The sequence below is a fragment of the Piliocolobus tephrosceles genome, chromosome 6, assembly GCF_002776525.5.
Source record: "Piliocolobus tephrosceles isolate RC106 chromosome 6, ASM277652v3, whole genome shotgun sequence".
NCBI classification, from domain to species: domain Eukaryota; kingdom Metazoa; phylum Chordata; class Mammalia; order Primates; family Cercopithecidae; genus Piliocolobus; species Piliocolobus tephrosceles.
Window position 1 is genome coordinate 145,233,616 of NC_045439.1, and position 21,426 is coordinate 145,255,041.

At 37.2% G+C, this 21,426-nt stretch overlaps 1 protein-coding gene across 7 annotated transcripts in view; it reads right to left on the reverse strand.

Moving 5' to 3' along the window:
- MYO9A (myosin IXA) overlaps positions 1–21,426 on the reverse strand; it is a 312,565-nt gene that overhangs the window by 141,959 nt on the left and 149,180 nt on the right. For all 7 annotated transcript variants that reach the window (XM_031935820.1, XM_023220687.2, XM_023220686.2 and 4 more), the window contains exons 13-14: positions 20,743–20,884; positions 12,612–12,807 (exon numbers count right to left, since the gene is read on the reverse strand). In XM_031935820.1, the coding sequence (XP_031791680.1) occupies positions 12,612–12,807; positions 20,743–20,884 (338 nt within the window). The remainder of the gene's footprint in view (positions 1–12,611; positions 12,808–20,742; positions 20,885–21,426) is intronic.

Consider the following 21,426-nt stretch of genomic DNA (forward strand, 5'->3'; position numbering starts at 1 on the left):
AAAGAATAACCAGCCATATATAGGAATGCAGAGGGAATCTAATACCATAAATCATATAATACTATACACAGAAACAGGCTTTTAAAAAATAAAGTGAACTTGAAATATTTTTCATAATAAAAAGTATCTAAACTAATAAAATACTATATTATTTGTACAATACAAAAAGTCAATAGGTACAAAGGTTGAATGTTTTAAAAAGAGAAGTATAATCGAGCGTAACATCATTTCTTACTCAAAAGATACCTCGATAAAAATACTCTATTCTCATTATTACCAGTAATCCCCCTTGATGGACTGCTTGGAGAAAGCAAGCTTAGGCCTCAGACTCCACTGCACTTGGTTTGGTAGTCAGCTGAAGGGGACCAGTTGAGGAAGAAACACTCAGTGAGTTCTAGTCAGACTCCATTCAAATTGTAAATTGAAGAAGTTACCACTAAACAATCACGCCTTTCAACAGCTAATCTGATAATCTGCTAGTCAAAAATAATTCAAGAATATTATGTGTTAAAGTATTCTGTATAAGAGCTCAAGGTATTAAAATACACTAAATTATTATGTCGAGTTTTAAAAAATCAGTCAACATTACTACAACCACCAAACTCTATTTTCTATTTCATCTAATAAATGGTGGCAATGCCATTTAAATATGGGTATTTTTGTATCTGTGACTGCTTTGTCTCATCACCATGCCTAGATTAGTTTCTTTAACCTCTCTCCTGTTCTTTCATTCTGCTTTCTATACCTTTTTACAATTTTGAACATTATTTTCCAGACTGTGATATAATTTCTAAATCTTAAAGTGATATTCCTTGTTTGTTTTATGTACCAAACCCCTGCCAAGGTAGTTTGGTTTCCTAGGATGGTTTATATTCTCAGTGGGGATTATTTTCTGAGGAGTCTCATCAACTTTTTTTTTTTTTGAGATGGAGTCTCACTCTGTCGCCAACTGGAGTGCAGTGGCGCACTCTCGGCTCACTGCAACCTCCATGTCCCAGGTTCAAGCGATTCTCCTGACCCAGCTTCCAGAGTAGCTGGGACTACATGGGTGTGCCATCATGCCCAGCTAATTTTTGTATTTTTAGTGGAGATGGGGTTTTATCACGTTGAGTAGGATGGTCTCATCTCCTGGCCTCGTGACCTGCCTCCCTCGACCTCCCAAAGTGCTGGGATGAGCCACCGCGCCCAGCCTACTCATCATCAACTCTTAAAAGAGATTTATTTAGTATTTGCTTATGCTAGTTGCTAGACTTTTTGATGATAATTTCTTAGTTTGACATTATGCACCAAACACAAAGTATAAATTCAGACCCCATACTCACATATGGTGCAGATGTAGGGCACCGATTTTTTTAAAGCTAACTTCTTTATAACCTTACCTAAGGCCTAACACGGATTGTTAAGGTTCCTCGTTTTTTCTTACACAGGACCAGCATTTTTCAACAATTTTTTTAGTGACAGAAAAGTTCCATAACTTTGAAGGTTTGAAGGACTTGGACTATGTAACAGTGGCTCAATCCCAGCTCCAAAGTATCATTCAGACCTTACAATATCTTTGCCCCTATAAAAGTTTCTGTAATGTCAACTCAAAGGCCTTAAGGCCATTTTTTTAAAGCTATATTTCACAAACATAAAATACACTTTTCTTAAGTACTCAGTTTGATGAATTTAAACAAACATTTTACATCCACAAAATCCTGAATCAAGATAGAGAACATTTCTATCACAATCCCCAAGTTATTTTATCTCCGTTCCTATCAGTACTACCCTTGCCCCGATCCCACCAGAAGTAATCAAGTTCTGATTTATCACAATTTATTACTTTTTTTTTTTTTTTTTTTTTTTTTTAGTTTTTTTTTTTTGAGACAGAGTTTCGCTCTTGTTGCCCAGGCTGGAGTGCAACGGTGTGATCTCGGCTCACCACAATCTCCACCTCCTGGGTTCAAGTGATTCTCCTGCCTCAGCCTCCCAAGTAGCTGGGATTACAGGCATGTGCCACCAAGCCCGGCTAATTTTTTGTATTTTTAGTAGAGTCAGGGTTTCTCCATGTTGGTCAGGCTGGTCTTGAACTCCTGACCTCAGGTGATCCACCCACCTCGGCCTCCCAAAGTGCTGGAATTACAGGCATGAGCCACTGGGCCCGGCCATTTTGTCTGTTCTTAAACCAAAGAAATAATACAGCATATATTCTTTCATATGTAGTTTTTGCTCAGGAATTTTTGTGACTCATTCATTCTGTCAGTGGTTTGTTTCTTTTCATTGCTGAGTAATGTTACATGGTAGGAGTATATCACAATTTGGTCATCCATTCTTCCACTGATGAACATTTGGAAGCTATTACGAATAAAAGCACTTTAGAATATTCTTTTTTGTATGTTCGTAACAGTTTTACTGAAATACAATTCACCTACTAAACAATTCATTGATTTAAAGTATACAATTAAATGCTTTTAGTATAATGCATGAAGCTACATAAACATTACCACAATCAATTTTAGAACATTTTGATCATACAAAAAGCCACCCATACTCTCTATCGCTCTCCCCGTCTCTTAGCTCCATACCTGACCCTCTAGCCCTAGGCAAACACAAATCTAAGTTCTGTTTCTACAGATTTGCTTATTCTGGACAATTCACATAAATGGAATCATACAATATTCCATTTTGTAATACAGAGTATTATATGACTCCATATTACAAATATGGAAACTGTACTTCTTTGATATATCATAATGAGAACCAGGCATGGCGGCATGCACCTGTAATCCCAGACACTTGGGAGGCTGAGCAGGGAGGATCACTTAAGGCCAGGAATTCAAGACCACCCTGGGTAATACAGCAAGACCCCAAGTCTAAAAACAAACTTAAAAAAAGGCCAGGCATGGTGGCATGTGTTGTAGTTCCAGAGTCTTGAGATGCTGAAGCAGGAAGGTACATGAGCCCAGGAGTTTGAGGCTACAGTGAACTGTGATAGCACCACTGCATTCCAACACATGCAACACAGCTAAACCTGGCTCTTAAAAAAAAAAAAAAAACTCTGGCCAACACAGTGAAACCTCATCTCTACTAAAAATATAAAAAAACCAGGCATGGTGACGAGTGACTGTAGTCCCAGCTACTAGGGAGGTTGAGGCAAGAGAATCGCTTGAACCTGGGAGGTGAAGGTTGCAGTGAGCCAAGATGGCACCACTGCACTCCAGCCTGGGCAACAGAGTGAGACTCCGTCTCAAAAAATATACATATATATGTGTGTGTGTGTGTGTGTGTATGTATCATATACATGTAGCATATGTGTGTAGCATATGTATTAGTATATACATACATATATGCAGCACATATGTATATATACATATACATGTGTATCTGTACACACACACACACACAAATATATATATATATATCTTAATGCTTTCAAGGTTCATTCATATTGTGGCATGTACCAGTATTTCATTTCTTTTATGGACAAATAACATTTCATGGCCGGGTGCGGTGGCTCAAGCCTGTAATCCCAGCACTTTGGGAGGCCAAGACGGGTGGATCACGAGGTCAGGAGATTGAGACCATCCTGGCTAACATGGTGAAACCCCGTCTCTACTAAAAATACAAAAAAACTAGCCCGGCGAGGTGGCGGGCGCCTGTAGTCCCAGCTACTCGGGAGGTGGAGGCAGGAGAATGGCGTAAACCCGGGAGGTGGAGCTTGCAGTGAGCTGAGATTCGGCCACTGCACTCCAGCCCAGGCAACAGAGCGAGACTCCATCTCAAAAAAAAAAAAAACATTCCATGTATAGATATACCACATTTTGTTCATCCATTCATCAGTTGATGGAACATTTGGGTTGTCTCTACTTGTTGGCTATTAGAAAGATGTTGTGAAGAATATCTGTCTACACATTTTGTTTAGTTTGTTCTTCTAAGTATATACCTAGGAGCAGAATTGGTGGGTCAAATATAATTCTATATTTAACTTTCTGAGGAACTGCCAAAACGTTTCACAGAGTGGCTACATCATTTTACATTTCCATCAGTAGTATACGAGACTTCTAATTTTTCCATATCCTCACTAAAATTTGATATTACCTTTTATTATAGCCATCTGAGTAGTTGTGATGGTTATCTCATTATTGATTTCATTTGCACTTTCCTGATGACAAATGATACTGAGCATCTTTTAGTGTGTTTACTGGCCATTTGCATGTGTCTTTTCAGATCCACTGCCCACATTAGATTGGTTTCTTTTTTGTTATTGGGTAATAAGAGCTCTCTATATATTCTAGATGCCAGTTCTTCATCAAATATATGATTTACAAATATTTTCTACTATTCTGCAGACTGTAATTTCACTTTCTTGATAATGTCTTTTGAAGCACAAAAGTTTACAATTTGATGAAGTACAATTTATCCATTTTTGTCCTTTGTCTTTTTGTTGTTATATGGAAGAATCCATTGCCTAATACATATTGGGAAGTTCAAGTCCTCCAAATTTGTTCTTGCATTTCCAGATCCCTTTCCATATCAATTTTACGATCAGGTTGTTAATTTCTACGAAAAGGCAGTGGAGGTTTTGACAGGGACTGCATCAAACTGCATCAAATCAGTAGATTTGTTGGGCCATGGTGCCATCTTAACCATATTAAGTCTTCAAATGCATAAACACAGGATATCCCTCCATTTATTCAGGTATTCTTCAGGTTTGTTCAAAGGTGTTTTGTGGTCTTCAGTGTACAAGTCTTGCAACTCTTTTTGTTAAATTTAATCATAACTATTTTATTATTGGTGTTCCTGTAAATGAGCACCAATTTAATTTTGTTTTTAGGTTATTCATTGCTACACTATAGAAATACAACTTATTTTTGCATATTGATCTCATGCCTTACAACCTTGCTGACCTCACTTATTGGCTTTATGTTTTTTATAGATTCCTTAGATATTCTATACACAGTATCACATCACCTGTAACCTAAATAATTTCTTCCTTTCAAATTATTTCATTTTCTGGCCTAACTGCCTTGGTCAGAACCTCCAGGACAATGTTAACCAGAAGAGGTGAAAACAGGTATCTTGTCTTATTCTCGATCTTAGGGGAAAAGGAAAACATTCAGTCTTTCACTATTAAATATGATGTAAGTTCCCAGCACTTTGGGAGGCCGAGACGGGCGGATCACGAGGTCAGGAGATCGAGACCATCCGGGCTAACACGGTGAAACCCCGTCTCTACTAAAAAAATACAAAAAAACTAGCTGGGCGAGGTGGCGGGCGCCTGTAGTCCCAGTTACTCGGGAGGCTGAGGCAGGAGAATGGCGTAAACCCGGGAGGCGGAGCTTGCAGTGAGCCGAGATCGCGCCACTGCACTCCAGCCTGGGCGACAGAGCAAGACTCCGTCTCAAAGAAAAAAAAAAAAAAATGATGTAAGTTTTGGGTGTCTTATAGATTCCCTTATCAGGTTAAGAAACTTCCCTTATATTTCCAATTTGTTCAGTGTCTTTGTAGGAATGTGTTGGCTTGTGTCAAATGCTTTTTTCTGTCTCTGAGGGTGATGATGTGATTTTTAACTTTTATTCTATTAATGTGGTTTATTACATTGATTCATTTTCATAAGTTGAACAACCTTGCATTCCTGGGTAAACTCCAATAAGTCATGGTGTATAACACTTTTTATCTGTTGCTATATTCCATTTGTTAGAATTTTGTTAAGGATTTTTGCATATATATATATATATACGCTATCCAGGTAATACTACCTCACAAAATGGTATGAAAAATATTTCCTCATATTCTGTTTTTTGGAAGAGCTTATGAAGGATTAGTGTTAATTCTTCTTTAAATATCTGGAAGAATTCATCGGTGAATTCCCTTGTCCTTGGCTTTTCTTTGTAGGATGTTATTACAAATTCTATTTCTTTGTTACAGGCCTATTCAAATTTTCTGTTTCTTCTGGAGTAAGTATTGGTTGTTTGTATCCAAGAATTTGTCCATTTCAACTAGGTTCTAACTTGTTGCCATATAACCATTCATACTGTTAGAATCCTTTTTGACTTCCATAAACTCAATAAAATTGCCCCCCCTTTCATTACTGAAATTAGTAAATTGAGGTCTTCTCTATTTCTTGGTCAAGTGTAGCTCAAGGTCTGTCAATTTCATTTATCTTTTTAGAAAACCAACACGGTTTTGTTTTCTGTACTGTTTTCTCTACTTCGTTTATTTCAGATCTACTCTTTGTTACATCCTTCCTTCCATGTGCTTTATTTTTTTTTCCAGATTCTTAAGGTAGAGTATTAGCTTATTGATTTGAGACCTTTCTTCTTTTTTAAATGTAGGTATTTAAAGATATAAACTTCCCTCCTAGAACTGCTTTAGCTGAATCCCGTCAGTTTTGGTGTATTGTTTTTGCCTCCACTCATCTCAAAGTATTTTCTAATCTTGTGATTTCTTCTTCAACCCATTGGTTATCTGGAAGTATGCTGTTTAATTTTCACATATTAAGACATTTTTGTTTCTCTATTACTCATTACTGCTTTAATTTTTATTAAATAGATGTTTTCAGTCAGGCATGGTGGCTAACACCTGTAATCCCAGCACTTCGGGAGGCCAAGGTGGGCAGATCACTTGAGGTCAGGTGTTCAAGTCCAGCCTGGCCAACATGGTGAAACCCCATCACTACTAAAAATATGAAAATTAGCTGGGTGTGGTGGTGTGTGCCTGTAGTCCCAGCTACTTGGGAGGCTAAGGCAAAAGAGTTGCTTGAACCTGGGAGGTGGAGGTTGCGATGAGCCAAGATTGCACCACGGCACTCCAGCCTGGGCGACAGAGTGAGACTCCATCTCTAAATAAACAAATAAATAAATAAGATGTTTCCTAGTACACTATTGTAATTTTCTTGTTATTTCTGTTACTATAGCACTTTTTAGTTCTTTTCTTAATGGTTGCCAAGGGAATTATAATTAACATCTGAACTTACAGAATCTAGTCTGGATTTAAAACAAGTTAATTTCAATAGTACATAAAAAAAACTTTCCTCCCACATAGCTCCATTCCCTCCCTACTCCTTTATACTGTTATTGTCCTAAAAATTATGTCTTTAAAATTGTATGTCCATCAAGGAAGAATTATAATTGCTTTATGCAAATTATCTTTCAAAATTAGATAAGAAGAAAAAAGGAGCATAAAAAATGTATTTATATACTGTCTTCCTGTAGTTGGCAATAATGACAGTCTTTATTTCTTCATATGCATTAGTTACTGTGTAGTATACTTTCATTTCAACCACAAGAACTCCCATTAGTACTTCTGGTGCGGCAGGTTTGCTAGTAATAAATTGCTCAGGATTGATTTAACTGGGAATATCTTAATTTCACCATCATTTTGAAGGATAGTTTTGCTGGATACAGAATTCCTGATTGGCAGTCTTTTTCTCTTTCAGAGCTTCAAGCGCCATCCTGCTCCCATCTAGCCCCAGTGGTTTCTGTTTTTAAAAAAATTTACATATCAAGTTTGTAATAGGAAACCCAGTGGCTTCTGATAATAAATCAGCTGTTAATCTTATTGAAGATAGTTTGTACAAGATGAGTTGCTTTTCTTTTGCTGCTTTCAAATACTCTGTCTTTGGACACGGACACTTTTATTATGATGTATCTGAATTTGGATCTCTTTGAATCGATTCTCCTTGTAATTCACTGGGCTTTTTGGAGTTATAGGTAATATTCTTTCATCAAATTTGAACAGTTTATGGCCATTATCTCTTCAAATATTGTTTCTACTCCTTTCTCTTCTGGATTCTCAGAATTGGTATGCTTGATGATATCTAACAGGTCTCTGAAGCTCTGATCATTTTTCCTCATTCTTTTTTCTTTCTGTTCTTTTAGTTGAAGAATCTCAATTATCTGTCTTCAAATTCACTGATTCTTCTGTCTGTTCAAATCTGCTGTTGAACTCCTCTAGCCAATACTTCATTTCAGTGATTATATTTTTTTCCAAATCATATTGGAGGGAAAATAAGAGTTATGAAATGTAAAGAAATACATTTATACTGTCTTTCATATTTAACTATTTACTGACATAAATATTTACACATATGTAACTTTTATCTTTTTATTAATATTCCCTATTTTCCTTTAACTCCTCAGACGAGCTTTAGCTCTTTGAACATATTTGAAATAGCTTAAAGTCTTCATTAAGTTCAATGTCTGGCTTTCCATGAGGATGGTTTCTATTGATTCTTTCCTTCCTGTGTATAGTTCAAACTTTCTATGTTTCATAATTTTGTGTTATTTAAATAATATAATGTGGTAAGTCTGGAAATTAGATTTTCCCTCATCCCTAGGGTTTGCTGCTGTTGCTGTCTCTTGTAGTTGTTTTTTTGGTTTTTTTGTTTTTGGTTTTTTTTGATATGAAGTCTGGCTCTGTCACCTAGGCTGGAGTACAGTGGTGCAATCTCGGCTCACCGCAACCTCCGCCTCCCGGGTTCAAGCAATTCTCCTGCCTCAGCCTCCCGAGTAGCTGGGATTACAGATACCCGCCACCACACCCAGCTAATTTTTATATTTTTAGTACAGATGGGGTTTCACTATGGTGGCCAGGCTGGTCTCGAACTCCTGACCTTGTGATCCACCTGCCTCGGCCTCCCAAGGTGCTGGGATTACAGGCGTGAGCCACTGCTACAACAACCTTGTAGTTGTTTTTAAAAACTATTTTCCTGAACTAATTCTGTAAGGTTTGTACTCTTTGTCACATGTGACCATTCAAGTCTCTGCTCAGTTAGCTTAGTGGTCAGGTAATGACTGAAGAGAGACATACTACCTGCCTAAAAACGAGTAAGTCTCCCAGGCTTTTTCAACGGTCAATGTCTGTGAGTTGAGGCACACCTTCGACACTTGGCTAGGGAGCTTATAAACTGCCTTGGCCTTCACTTCCTGCTTGCTCAGAGCCTCAAAGTTATTCAGCGAGCAATCAGGACACTGTTGGTCTTTCTTGAGAATGCACATAGTCCTGAGCATGTACACAACCCCATATATATGCACAGCCATCTAGATGCCCAGGAATATGTTGGAACTTTTCAAGGCCATATGGAGATCTCATTCCCCAGCTCATCCTTTTAAGCATTTTGGTTAAGATATTGGTTGTCTCAACTGTTGCCTAGTGCCACAGGCAGCTGTGATGTTCAACAACCGATTCTGTTTGCTGTGCACAATGCCCCTGGGGGTTAAAGGCTGTTCGCAGTGGGCAAACTCCAAGTGAGGTTAAACAAAGACCGTGTGGTAAGTAGGGTATTCAGGAAATCACCCAGTAGGTGGAATAATGAAAATTCTCTGGGAATGGGGCATTGAAGGAGCTCAAATTGCTTCTATTCCCTCCAAGTGGCTGCCACACTGCTGATTTCCACCATGATCCAGGCTGTTGGTTTTCTAGGCTACCATGGATCTGAAGAGGAAGGGATGTGAACATTACATGTTAAAATGCCACAAAGTACACTGTCTTTACTGATATTCAGCCTTTTTTCTTGTATAAACAGTTCTCAGGTTACTGTGAGCCTTTGATTAATTTCCAGGGTTCTGACAAAGTTGTTTTGACAATTTTTGCCCATTTTCTCATTGCTATTATGAGAAAATCTTTAGAGGTCCTTACCCCACCATTTCACTGACGTCTATCCAAAATCCTTATTCTTAATTGCCTTACTATACTGACCAATACAGAAGTGATTTATAAAAAATAGTCCTTTTTTTTTTTTTAAACAAAAGTTTATTTAAATCTATTAAGTACTAGGAAGAATTGTGTACAAAGTACAGCATAGAGATCCTAGACTTATGGTGATACCCAAATCAATTCTGGTATCTGGTCATTTTTGAAAACAGATGGTCACTAGAACGTTTCTCCTACTTACAGAAACAAACAGGAGTACATCAGAGTCACACAGTCTATTCAGTGGGATGAAGAAGAGAAATAGGTTCTGCGGAAACCCTTAAAGCTCTCTTATCTGCAGACACTATATAAAGGGTTTCAGCTTCTCTCCTTGTAGATGAAGAAACTGAAAAATACTTTGGACCCTCTTGTTCATGTCTCATCCTGATGGCACAGCTGAATTACCCATCTTTGCCCAGCCTTTTTAGACTAGTTTAAATTCCTATTTGGCTATACTTTTATTTATTAATAACTCCAAAAGAATCAAATAAAGCATCATTGTACTCAGTTCTACATACTGTATAATTCCCAGTCAGGTTATAATTTCTGCTATATCCTCTTCATGAACCCTAAATAGTATTCTCTACTCTGGGCTCTTCCTTATTTATGAGGAGGAAATCACAGGCAAGGTTGATGATACAACTGGATCATCTGTTCTCTACTATCTCACTGCTGACCAGACAAATCATTGCCATTTCTCATTCTACCTCTCAGCAGGGCCAACATGCAGCTTCACTGAGACTGCCTACTGATGTGACTCCACTAAGAACATTTTATGGTTTCCAACAGCCTGATCACCATAATACACATTCTGCAATTATAGTAACGTTTTCTCAAAAATAGTTGAATTACTTTTGATTTAAAGGCCTTAAATGGTATTGTGTCTTTTAATATGAAAGTCTGTAAAAAAGAACACAATAATAAGAGTAAAAAGTAGATTTTAATTTGGTATCATAATTTGTGCTCAGTTGGCTTGATGAAAAGAATGTCAGGGAATTCCTTGAAAAAATCCAGGGTATTGTTGGTGAACACACCTGTTTACCATCAGGGTGTTTCTTGACAATTAACTAAGAGTCCACTGAAGTTTTTAATTAAGATATCATCAAAGGAAATAAAAATATACTGTAATTCTGCAGGTTAACATCTTCTTTCTTCTTTAGAAAGTATTATCTTTGCCCTCTTATTCTCATCCAACATCTAGAATTGGTCACCTCACCTTTGCTGCCTTTCATATTTTCTACTTCATCTTAATCTGTAATTCCCATTTCATCTTAATATGACTGCATAATATTTATGGTCATTATAAAAATTCTGGATCTACCGTTTAAACCATTTGCACAATCTGTTAGTTTTTACAGTGATACAGTGTTCCAAGTTTATAATATGTTTTTATCCTAAACCTACCAAAAGAGAATAGGTAGGAAGCGGTGTGGAGAAAATAAAATGTTAGGGTGAATGCTGCCATTGACACTGATATATTGTAATATAAACAATTACTTTCAGAAACGAATCTGCTCAGGCCTCAAAATGCAAACAAACCAGAGTTTTTCTTTTCCTTTATAAAAAATAAAAATTTTAAAGTTTTTTCCAACAGGAAATTTTGGGTGGCTGAGATGTTGTGTCTCTTAACCTAGGTGGTAGTTCCAGGGTTGTGTTTACTTTGTGATACTTCACTGAACTACACATTTTTGCTTTGTGTACTTTTCTATATACATGCTATGTTGAATACAAATTTTCAAAAAGAGATTATTATATGGAAGCTCTGTACTAGCCAGAAGGGAAAACAAGATTAGAAAATAAGGAATCTAGCCTTTATCAAGGTAGAGAAAATACAGGTTGTTTATCACTAATAACACTGCATGTCATTGCCCATATTCATAATAACAGATATGTAACAACTAGCTTTCACAAATAATAGATTTTAAATGCCAAAGGAATATACAGATAATGTGAATAAGGTAAACAGGCTTTGATAGTGAATACAAGAAAAGTTTCTTCTCTTAATTATGTCTTAGCAGGATACTAATCAATTTTGAGTGGTTTTCTTGATTAAAAGTTTGTCATAATAAACAAGATAGCATCTTAAAGAAAAAAAAATTTTTCCTTAAAGCTTTTTATAAAGATAACCTCTTAGAAATCACTTTGTAAAAGGCAAAGCAGGTTTGAAATAGTCCTTTTATTTTTCTAATAAACTATAATTCTCCCTATAAATCTACAAAGACCAGTTCAAATACTTTAAAATCTGAAAAAACAGAAACTAGGTTTAATTATTTTACATGTATTTTTAGAAATACACTCTCTCAAATATATCTATTTGTCTCAAACATTTAAAAGCTAAACTTAAAAGTTTTACTACTAGTGCACATCCCAAAAAGCCACGTAAGTCGCTTTGGGAGTCCTGAAAGCACAGGTGAGCCCTATAACATTTCTACTGAAAGGCATAAATCTCAACTGCATATGTATCACAAAATCTTCACTATGCAGCAATGACCCTACCTAAGACTAGAGCTACAGCAAACAACAGTTTGGTTTCCAGTAGGCCAAAAGTGCTTATGAAGTTGTCCTCCCACAGAATGTGAGATGAAAGATTTTATGACTGAAGCGGGAGGCATACAGAAAAAGTATCCTGCTTTATCTATTTCTAAATTTCAAAGTTTTTAAAAATCCATGAACTAAGAGTAAAGGAAAAGAAAATGAACACTTCATGAACAGATGCTCTGACTTTATCCTCATAATTTTAAAGACGGTATAACTCTCTTCTACAGAAAAGAAAAACTGTTCCTACTCACAAATCAGTTAAGAGATGACACTAGATTGACTACAGAACTAGGATTTTTGTCCTTGAGAATCTCACAGCAAGAATTCTACTCCTTTTTGTGGAGAAGTAGAAAGGTAAAAAAAAGATGAAGTATGGTAGAATACTAATAACTGCCACTTACCAGTTTTTCTGTGAATGTGTCTTTTCCCAGCTTCCCTGAAAGCAACCATGGCTCTGAAAAAGGCTCGGAGAATTGCCCATCGGAAAACAGCTACAGGATCAATTCCAATCATCCCAGAGATAAATGCATTCTTGCTGCTTCTCAGAAGAGCTACAATGTCTGGGCGCATATGATCTGTATTTTTTTCCCGGAAATCCTACATGAAAAAAGTACCAGTGTTACTTACGGAAAAAAAAAAATTTATTAAAAACAAGATGATGAGTGATAACATACTTTGGATGCTTGTCCCTCCAAACCTCATGTTGGAAATGTGATTCCCCCATGGTGGAGGTGGGGCCTGGTGGGAGGTGTTTGGGTCATGGAGGTAGATCCCTCATGAACGGACTGGGGCTCTCCTCAAAGTAATGAGTGAGTTTTTACTCTAAATTCACCAAAATCTGTTTATTTAAAAGTGTGGCACTCCTACTTCTCCATCTCTTGTTCCCTCTCTCTTGCCATATGACATACATGCTTCCACTTCGCCTTCCACCACAAGTAAAACCTCTCTAAGGCTTCACTAGAAGCCGGGTAGATATCTGTGCTCTGCTTCCTGTACAGCCTGAAGAATCGTGAGCCAATTAAACCTCTTTTTTTTATAAGTTGCCCAGCCTTAGGTGTTTCTTTATAGCAACATGAGAATGGACTAACCCAAGTGACATGTTTGAACAGTGGTTGAACAATGAGAGAGAAGAAATGTCTGCTCCAGGTAGCTAACTGGACTGGGTATCTTCTATAAGGTCTCATTCAGTCCTAAAACTACTGATTTCTATAATACATGTAAATTAGAATAAATATTCTACAATTTTATAGCAGCTTGTTAAACTCTGGTCAGGGACAGCCTCTCCAAAGAGGTATCACATACAGCAATAGGAGAGCTGAATAACAAGAAGGAGCCAGAGATGAGAAGACTGGGAAGAGCAAGCAAGGGTAACACCTACAACCTATAGATGATGATAAGCTGGACACGTTAGGAGAAAAGCAATAAAAACCACAGGCTGGAGCATTGGGAACAAGGAGAAAGTAGTGGAAGATTAGATAAATAAATAGGCTATTTAGACTCTGAACTTCAGATGTTTGTTCAAATTTTATTCAAGTATAAAGGAAAGCCCTGGAAAGGTAACGACATGAGTTAACTGGTGTTTTATACATAGTTGCTGCATAGGAAATGAATTATTCAAAGAAAGAATGAAAAAAGAAGGCTCAATATTAGAGTAAACCAGATAAGAACTGCCAGTGACTTGGATTTGGTCAGCTGTAACAGCAGAAATGAAAAATAGTTACATTTGGGACATGTAAAGGCAAAAAACCTGCTGATTAATTAGGGTGCAATGAGAAAATGAGGAAATCGGATTAAAACTTATATTCTGGGGTTGGGTATTCAGTGGATGGAGATGCCATATACTGATAAGGAGAAGACTAGAGAAAGAAAAGATATGAGGGTAAGAAATGAAGATTAAGAGATCAGTTTTGTCCAAGAGAAGTTTGTGCCAGTGAGGATAATAATAGTAGGTAACACTTACAGGTTAGTATGTATCTGGCACTCTTCTAAGCATTTCACATGTATTGTCTCATGTAATATCATTTAATACTCCTAATAATCCTTTCAGATAGATATTACTACTCCTATTTTATAGATGAGAAAACTGAACCAGAGAGAGGTGAAATATCTTGGCTCCTATCACACAGTAAGTGGAAGAGCAAGGGCTCAAAAACATTCACTCATAACCAAATGGATGTGTGAGTCTGGAGTGCTAGGAAGATTTCAGAAAATATATTTGGTTATTACCAGCATACAGTTTTTTGTTGTTTTTTTTTTTAACAAGGTCTCACTCTTTAGGTCAAGATGGAGTGCAGTTGGCACCATCGTAGCTCCCTGCAGCTTGTAACTCCTGGACTCAGGCAATCCTTTGCCTTAGCCTTCCGTGTACCTGTGAGTACAGATGTACACCACCATGTCTGGCTAATTTTTTTATTTTGGTAGAGAAAGAATCTTGCTATGTTGCCCAGGCTGGTCTTGAACTCCTGGCCTCAAGTAATTCTCCCACCTCAGCCTCCCAAAATGCTGGGATTACAGGTGTTAAGCCATTCTGCTCAGCCAGCATATAGATTTTTAAAGCTCAATAAGAAGGATTGTAAATAGGCAGGAACAACCATCTACCAAAGAACAGAGGCTGGAGGAGCTAGAACATAAGAAAATGGGTTAAAATGCACCATAATTAAATGGGGAGAGTAAACTTCCACTCTGGGAACAAGGGCCCAGACTGATATTACAGCAGAGGCATTGACTATAATCTTACCAAATAGAAGGAGTAAAAATTTGGTAAGTAAATCACTCCAAGTTGGTACAGCTTCATAGAATATCTCTAACTCAGAATTCTATGAGAAATACACCTAGTATTATGTCATCTATCCTCATGTACAGAAGTCAGCTTGCACTCATCCCATTACTTTCAGGGCTTTCCTTTCCTAATTCTTCTTTATTCTCCTGAGAACAAGGAAAAAACAGGAAACAAGCCAGGAATTGTGGTCCTTGGCTTGTCCCTACATACCCTTAGAGCAAACATATGCATTATAAAAGAAAATTAGAAAAACTGAGTAAAAGTACCTCAAATCCAAATAACCTCTGACACTATAATCAGCATCTAATAACTACTGATACCAGACAAGCTGTGAGACGTGAACTTTATGTGTTTTACATAACTTATTTCTATCAAATTCTAACAAATAATAAAGCAGACATAGTCATAAGCCATAATTTACTGATAAGTAAACAGAAAGGTAAAGCAGCTTTCCAAAAGGCAAAGAGACAATAAGTACCAGTGGCAGGAACTGAAACACCAGTCTGCCCTACTCCTATTAATAACTACACTATATAACCTAAAAATCTAGGATTCTTTTCAATGCTGACTGTCAAGTGTTGAGAGTGACCAGTGACCTTCATTTTCAAAATGAAATAGTCTGTCTTCACATTTCTAGATTTCTAAGTACATTATCAACTGACCATATCATTCTTCTTCAAAATCTCTCTTCTAGTTTCTACAAGAACATATTTTGTGGTTTACTATTTGCCTCCTATGCTGCCCTTCTAAGTCCTCATTGCTAGTTCATATTGGAAATTCAAGGGTTGGCTTAATAGTGTGTACTCATTTCTCTTTTTTAGGTTTATTTGTTTTTGGAGATAGGGTCTTGTTCTGCTGCCCAGGCTGGAGTGCAGTGGTACCATCTCAGTTCACTGCAACCTCTGCCTCCTGGGCTCAAGTGAATTCTACCCCTCTGCCTCCCAAGTAGCCGGGACTACAGGCACACACCACCATGCCCAGCTAACCTTTGGTATTCTGTGTAGACACTAGGTCTTGACATGTTCCCCAGACTGGTCTTGAACTCCGGGACTTAAGAGATCCACCCACCTCAGCCTCCCAAAGTGCTGGGATTACAGGAGTGAGCCGCCACACTTGGCTGTGCACTCATTTCTTCACTCAACCCTCTTATATCAAGTGATCAGAACCACAGTTATGACTTTATTTTATTTTATCTTATTTATTTATTTATTTATTTAGAGACAGAGTTTCACTCTTGTTTTTTAGGCTGGAGTGCAATGGCTTGATCTTGGCTCACTGTAACCTCTGCCTCCCAGGTTCAAGCAATTCTGCCTCAGCCTCCCGAATAGCTGGGATTACAGGCATACATGCCACTACGCCTGGCTAATTCTGTATTTTTTTAGTAGAGATGGAGTTTCTCCATGTTGATTAGGCTTGTCTCGAACTCCCGACCTCAGGTCATCTGCCTGCCCCGGCCTCCCAAAGTGCTGGGATTACAGGTGTACAGTTATGACGCTAAATTAACACTATCTTTATGATGAAGCCCAAATGTATATCTCCAGATCAGATCTTTCGTATTATTTCTTGAGATCCATTAACACATCTTTAAAGGGTATGTCTAATTTGAAAGAAAATGTATAAGACCAGTAGTATATTTAAATGTTTGGAAGCATTCACTAGTAAAATCATGTGGGCCTGGGATTTCCTTTGTGGAAAAGTTCTGAACTACTGATTCAAATTATTTAGCCAACAGAATGTTCAGGTTTTTCTATTTATTCTGGTGTTAGTTTTGGTAAAATTTTTTTAATGGAATTTATCCATTTTTTGTTTTCAAATTTCCTGACAAAATATGTTCATATCCTTCTGATATCTGCAGGTATGTAGTAAAGTTCTCTTTTTTCATTCCTGGTATCTGTAATCTATAAATTTTTTTATATTATCAGTTATTTTCCTATTACATTTAATTTATATTATTTTGTGTTATCTTTTCAAGGAACTAACTTTTGGCTTAGTTGATTTCTTTGTTCAGTGTCTGCTTTATATTGCACTGATTTCTGGTCTTATTTTTACACCCTTTCTCTAATTCCTTTGAGTCTGATTTGCTCTTCTTTTCCTAGTTTCTCACAGAGAAGCTTAGATAACCACTTTTCGATCAAGCATGGTGGCTCACACCTGTAATCCCAACACTCTGGGAGACTGAGGTGAGCAGACCACTTGGGGCCAGGAGTTCGTGACCAGCCTAGCCAACATGGCAAAACCCCATCTCTACTAAAAATACAAAAATTGGCTGGGTGCGATGGCTCATTCTGTAATCCCAGCACTTTGGGTGGCCAAGGTGGGCGGATCACGAGGTGAAGAGATTGAGACTATCCTGGCCAACATGGTGAGACCCCACCTCTACCAGAAAAAAAAAAATTAGCTGGGCATGGTGGCATGCGCCTGTAATCCCAGCTACTCAGGAGGCTGAGGCAGGAGAATCACTTGAACCCAGGAGGCGGAGGTTGCAGTGAGCCGAGATCATGCCACTGCATTCCAGCCTGGCGACAGAGTGAGACTCCATCTCAAAAAAAACTAAAAAACAAAAATTAGCCAGGCATGGTGGCACAAGCCTATAGTCCCAGCTACTCGGGAGGCTGAGGAACGAGAATTGCTTGAACCTGGGTGGCGGTGGTTGCAGTAAGCCAAGATCGCACCACTGTACTCCAGCCTGGGTGATAGAACAAGATTCTTGTCTCAAAAAAAAAAAGTTTAGATAACCACTTTTCAACTTTTCTTCCTTTCTAACATATGTATTTAAATTTATAAATTTTCCTACATTCATTGCTTTAACTGTATCCTACAAGTTTCTGATATGCTGCATTTCATTAATGTTCAGTATAAAATATTATAATTTTAATAATTTATTTAAAAGTAATTTATATTGTCATTTCTTTTTTGAATCACGGGTTATTCAGAAGAGTTTTGCTTAATTTCTAAATATCTAATGATTTTCTAAGTTATCTTTATGATATGCTAATTAGGTCAGCTGTTTAACAGTGTTGTTTGATTTCATGTTGCTTGTTCTGTGAGTTACTAAGAGAGATGTGTTAAAATCCACAATTTTTTCTTCTTTTTTACGTGTTTTTCTTTTTCCTTAGAAAAATATTGAGAAAAAAAATCTACAATTATATGATGATGGACTTACCTAGGTCTACTTTTGCTTTCCTTTTCCTTTACATATTTTGAATCAGTCATTAACTACATATAACATCAAGTGATTGGCCAGGTATAGTGGCTCAAGACTGTAATCCTACCACTTTGGGAGGCCAAGGAGGGTGGATCAACCGAGGTCAGAAGTTCGAGACCAGCCTGGCCAACATAGTGAAACCCCGCCTCTACTAAAAATACAAAAATTAGCTGGGAGTGGTGGAGTGCACCTCTAATCCCAGCTACTCGGGAGGTGGAGAATCACTTGAACCTGGAGGGTGGAGGTTGCAGTGAGCCGAGATCACACCACTTCACTTCAGCCTGGCGAAAAAGCGAAATGAGACTCCATCTCAAAAAAAAAAAAAAAAAAAAACATTTAGTGATTATGTCTTCCTGTTGAACTGACCCCTTTTATCATTATAATATGTCCCGTTGTATCTCTAGTAATATTTCTGGTCTTAAAGTCTATTTTGTCCTACGATTTCTTTCTTTTTTTTTTTTTTGAGACAAGTCTCACTCTCTTTCCCAGGCTGGAGTGCAGTGGCAACTATCTCGGCTCAATGCAACCTCATCCTCCCAGGTTCAAGCACTTCTCCTATCTCAGGCTCCTCAGCAGCTGGGATTACAGGCGTGCACCACCATGCCTGGCTAATTTTTGTATTTTTAGTAGAGATCGGGTTTCACCACGTTGGCCAGGCTAGTCTCAGACTTCTGACCTCAAATGATCCACCCGCCTCAGTCTCCCAAAGTGCTGGGATTACAGGTGTGCGCCACCATGCCTGGCCTGTCCTGAAATAATATACACCAGCTTTTATACTTTCACCATCTTTTTACTTTCAACCTATCTGATAATGTGGATGAATATCCCAGGTGTGTGTGTGTGTGTGTGTGTGTGTGTATGATTCTATTTATCTGAAATTTAATTAAAAGTAAAAATAAGAATGATAAAAATTACGGTAGTGGTAATCTCTGAGGGGAGTTGATTGGGAAGGGGTATGAAAGAAATTTAAACACTTTATTTGTGCACTTTATGCACAATATCCTCAAGTTTTTCTATAGGTCAAGCTTTTCTTTTGTTTTACTTTTTAAGCTATAGTCTTAATTTCTCTTCTAAAATCCATTCCTCCCAGTATTTTCCGTCTTAGAAAATGGTACCTGCAAAGTACCCATCAGCTCTAGCCGGAGGTCACTTACTCATTGCGAGTCCATCAATAAAGTCCGTGGATGGTTTACCCCCATAATCATCTGGATCCCCCAAAACCTCTACTGCCACTCCAGTGCTTCAGTTTACCTCAACATTTCACTTCAATTTTTAAAAAAAGCGACTTAACTGATCTCCCAGATTCCACTCGTACCCCCTGCTATCCCTTCTCCTCAAGGTAATCAATGCTATCTTTTAAAAACACAAGTCATATCCTCTGCTTAAAATAATATCACAGTGCCATTAATTTTTATAAAAGCCAAACTCAACTTGGCTTACAAGCCCTGAACAATAACCCCGTCTATTCTCTAAGTTCATTTCATGTAACTCTCCTTAGTTCATCATAATCCAGTAGCACTTATCTGTTTTCAATTATTTCACCATATCAAATTCTTTCCTATCTCATGGCCTATAATATTCATCATCCGAACTCCTCATCAAGGTAACATTTATTTCAGGTCATCTCTCAAAATTTAAGTGTTCTTAGAGAGGTGTTCATGAATTCACAAATTCAAAATCTACTACTCTTTCTCTCATAGGACCCATTCACTTATTTATAACACATAGCCCATTTATCTATGTCATATAAATAGATACACATATATATGCACACACAATATGTACGTATGCACATATGTATGTATGTGTGTATAGAGAATCAGGAATACATCTGTCTAGTTTATCATTAGATCCACTGCAAACACCAAGCACAGAGTCTGACACATGTTCTGTGTTCAACAAATACTTCTTAAATAAATAAATAAATAAATGGATGAATAAATGATCTTAAGACACTCAACTCAAGACCCAGAAGAAAACATTTAATTCCACTATTCTCCACATCATCAGCTGCCTTACCTGGGAAATTAAATGCCTTAAATAGCAGGCTTAAACATCAAGTAGTTGAAGAATCACAGACTCACAAATTACACAAGAAATGGACAAAATTATGAAGATTCCACTCCACAAAAGTTAAGGGTTTCAATATATTCATGAAAAGTACAAACTCACAAATCCCTAATGGTGAACAGAGATATGAAGACCTTATGAGTGCAGAGAAGGGAAAAATTCAACAAGTTATGTGGATAAACCAGTGAGTTTGAGACATAGAGATACAATCTATTCTTTCAGATCTAAAAAGTTTATCAGGATCGACTGATAACATCAGGTTTATCTCCAGGCAGAAATCAACAGAAATATTACCTTACCTAAGACAGTAATGCGCTGAAAAGCAGAATCTAAGTTTAGTAGTATCGTTATAAAGTATCTCCAGTTATTACTGATCAAAAGCCTCCACAAACTACAAAGAGGGCAGTGTGCTGGGGACAGTGACATAGTTAAGAACACATCTCTGCCCTGTAAGCATATTCAGGAGAAATTTACTGACCTTTACCCCATATTTTACTTTTCCAGCATAATGTTTTATAATGAAAGCAGGCTCCATCACGGCTGGAAACTCGATGTAAGAATTATCTTCATGTTGATGCTTAAACTTGTCTAGCAATGTTTGATTTGTAGCCTGTGGAAAGCTGAATTTATAAAAAGAAAAAAGAAAAAATATCACTACAGAAAGATAAGAAAGATACGGTAATTAGTATAGTCCTTTTCAAAGTACATTATAATTACATTGTCATCTTACACATAAAGCAGTTTACAAAAGTTTTCACCTATATTATCTAATCTGATTCTCATAACAAGCTAAAAAGTAATAATAAATATTGGTATTACTATTTTACAGATGAGGGATAAAAAATTATGATTTGCCTATACTCATACTTTGCAAGTAGCAGTACCAAGAAACTAACTCATCACATATTTAGCTTAGATTGCATTGTTCTAAACTACTGTAAAACCCAAAGGAAAATAAAATCCAAATCATATACTCTTTGGGGCCAACAACATCCAAATAAGAGAATAATATCTCGATTCTTATAGGTCCTAAAATTCCATAAAAATTATTTGACTTCCTATTCCTTCATGCATAAATAAGTAGCCATTTTCTTACTATACCAATTATTATTTGTACTCATTGATTGTATTGATCAATTGAGCACTTAATATCCAGGAATCA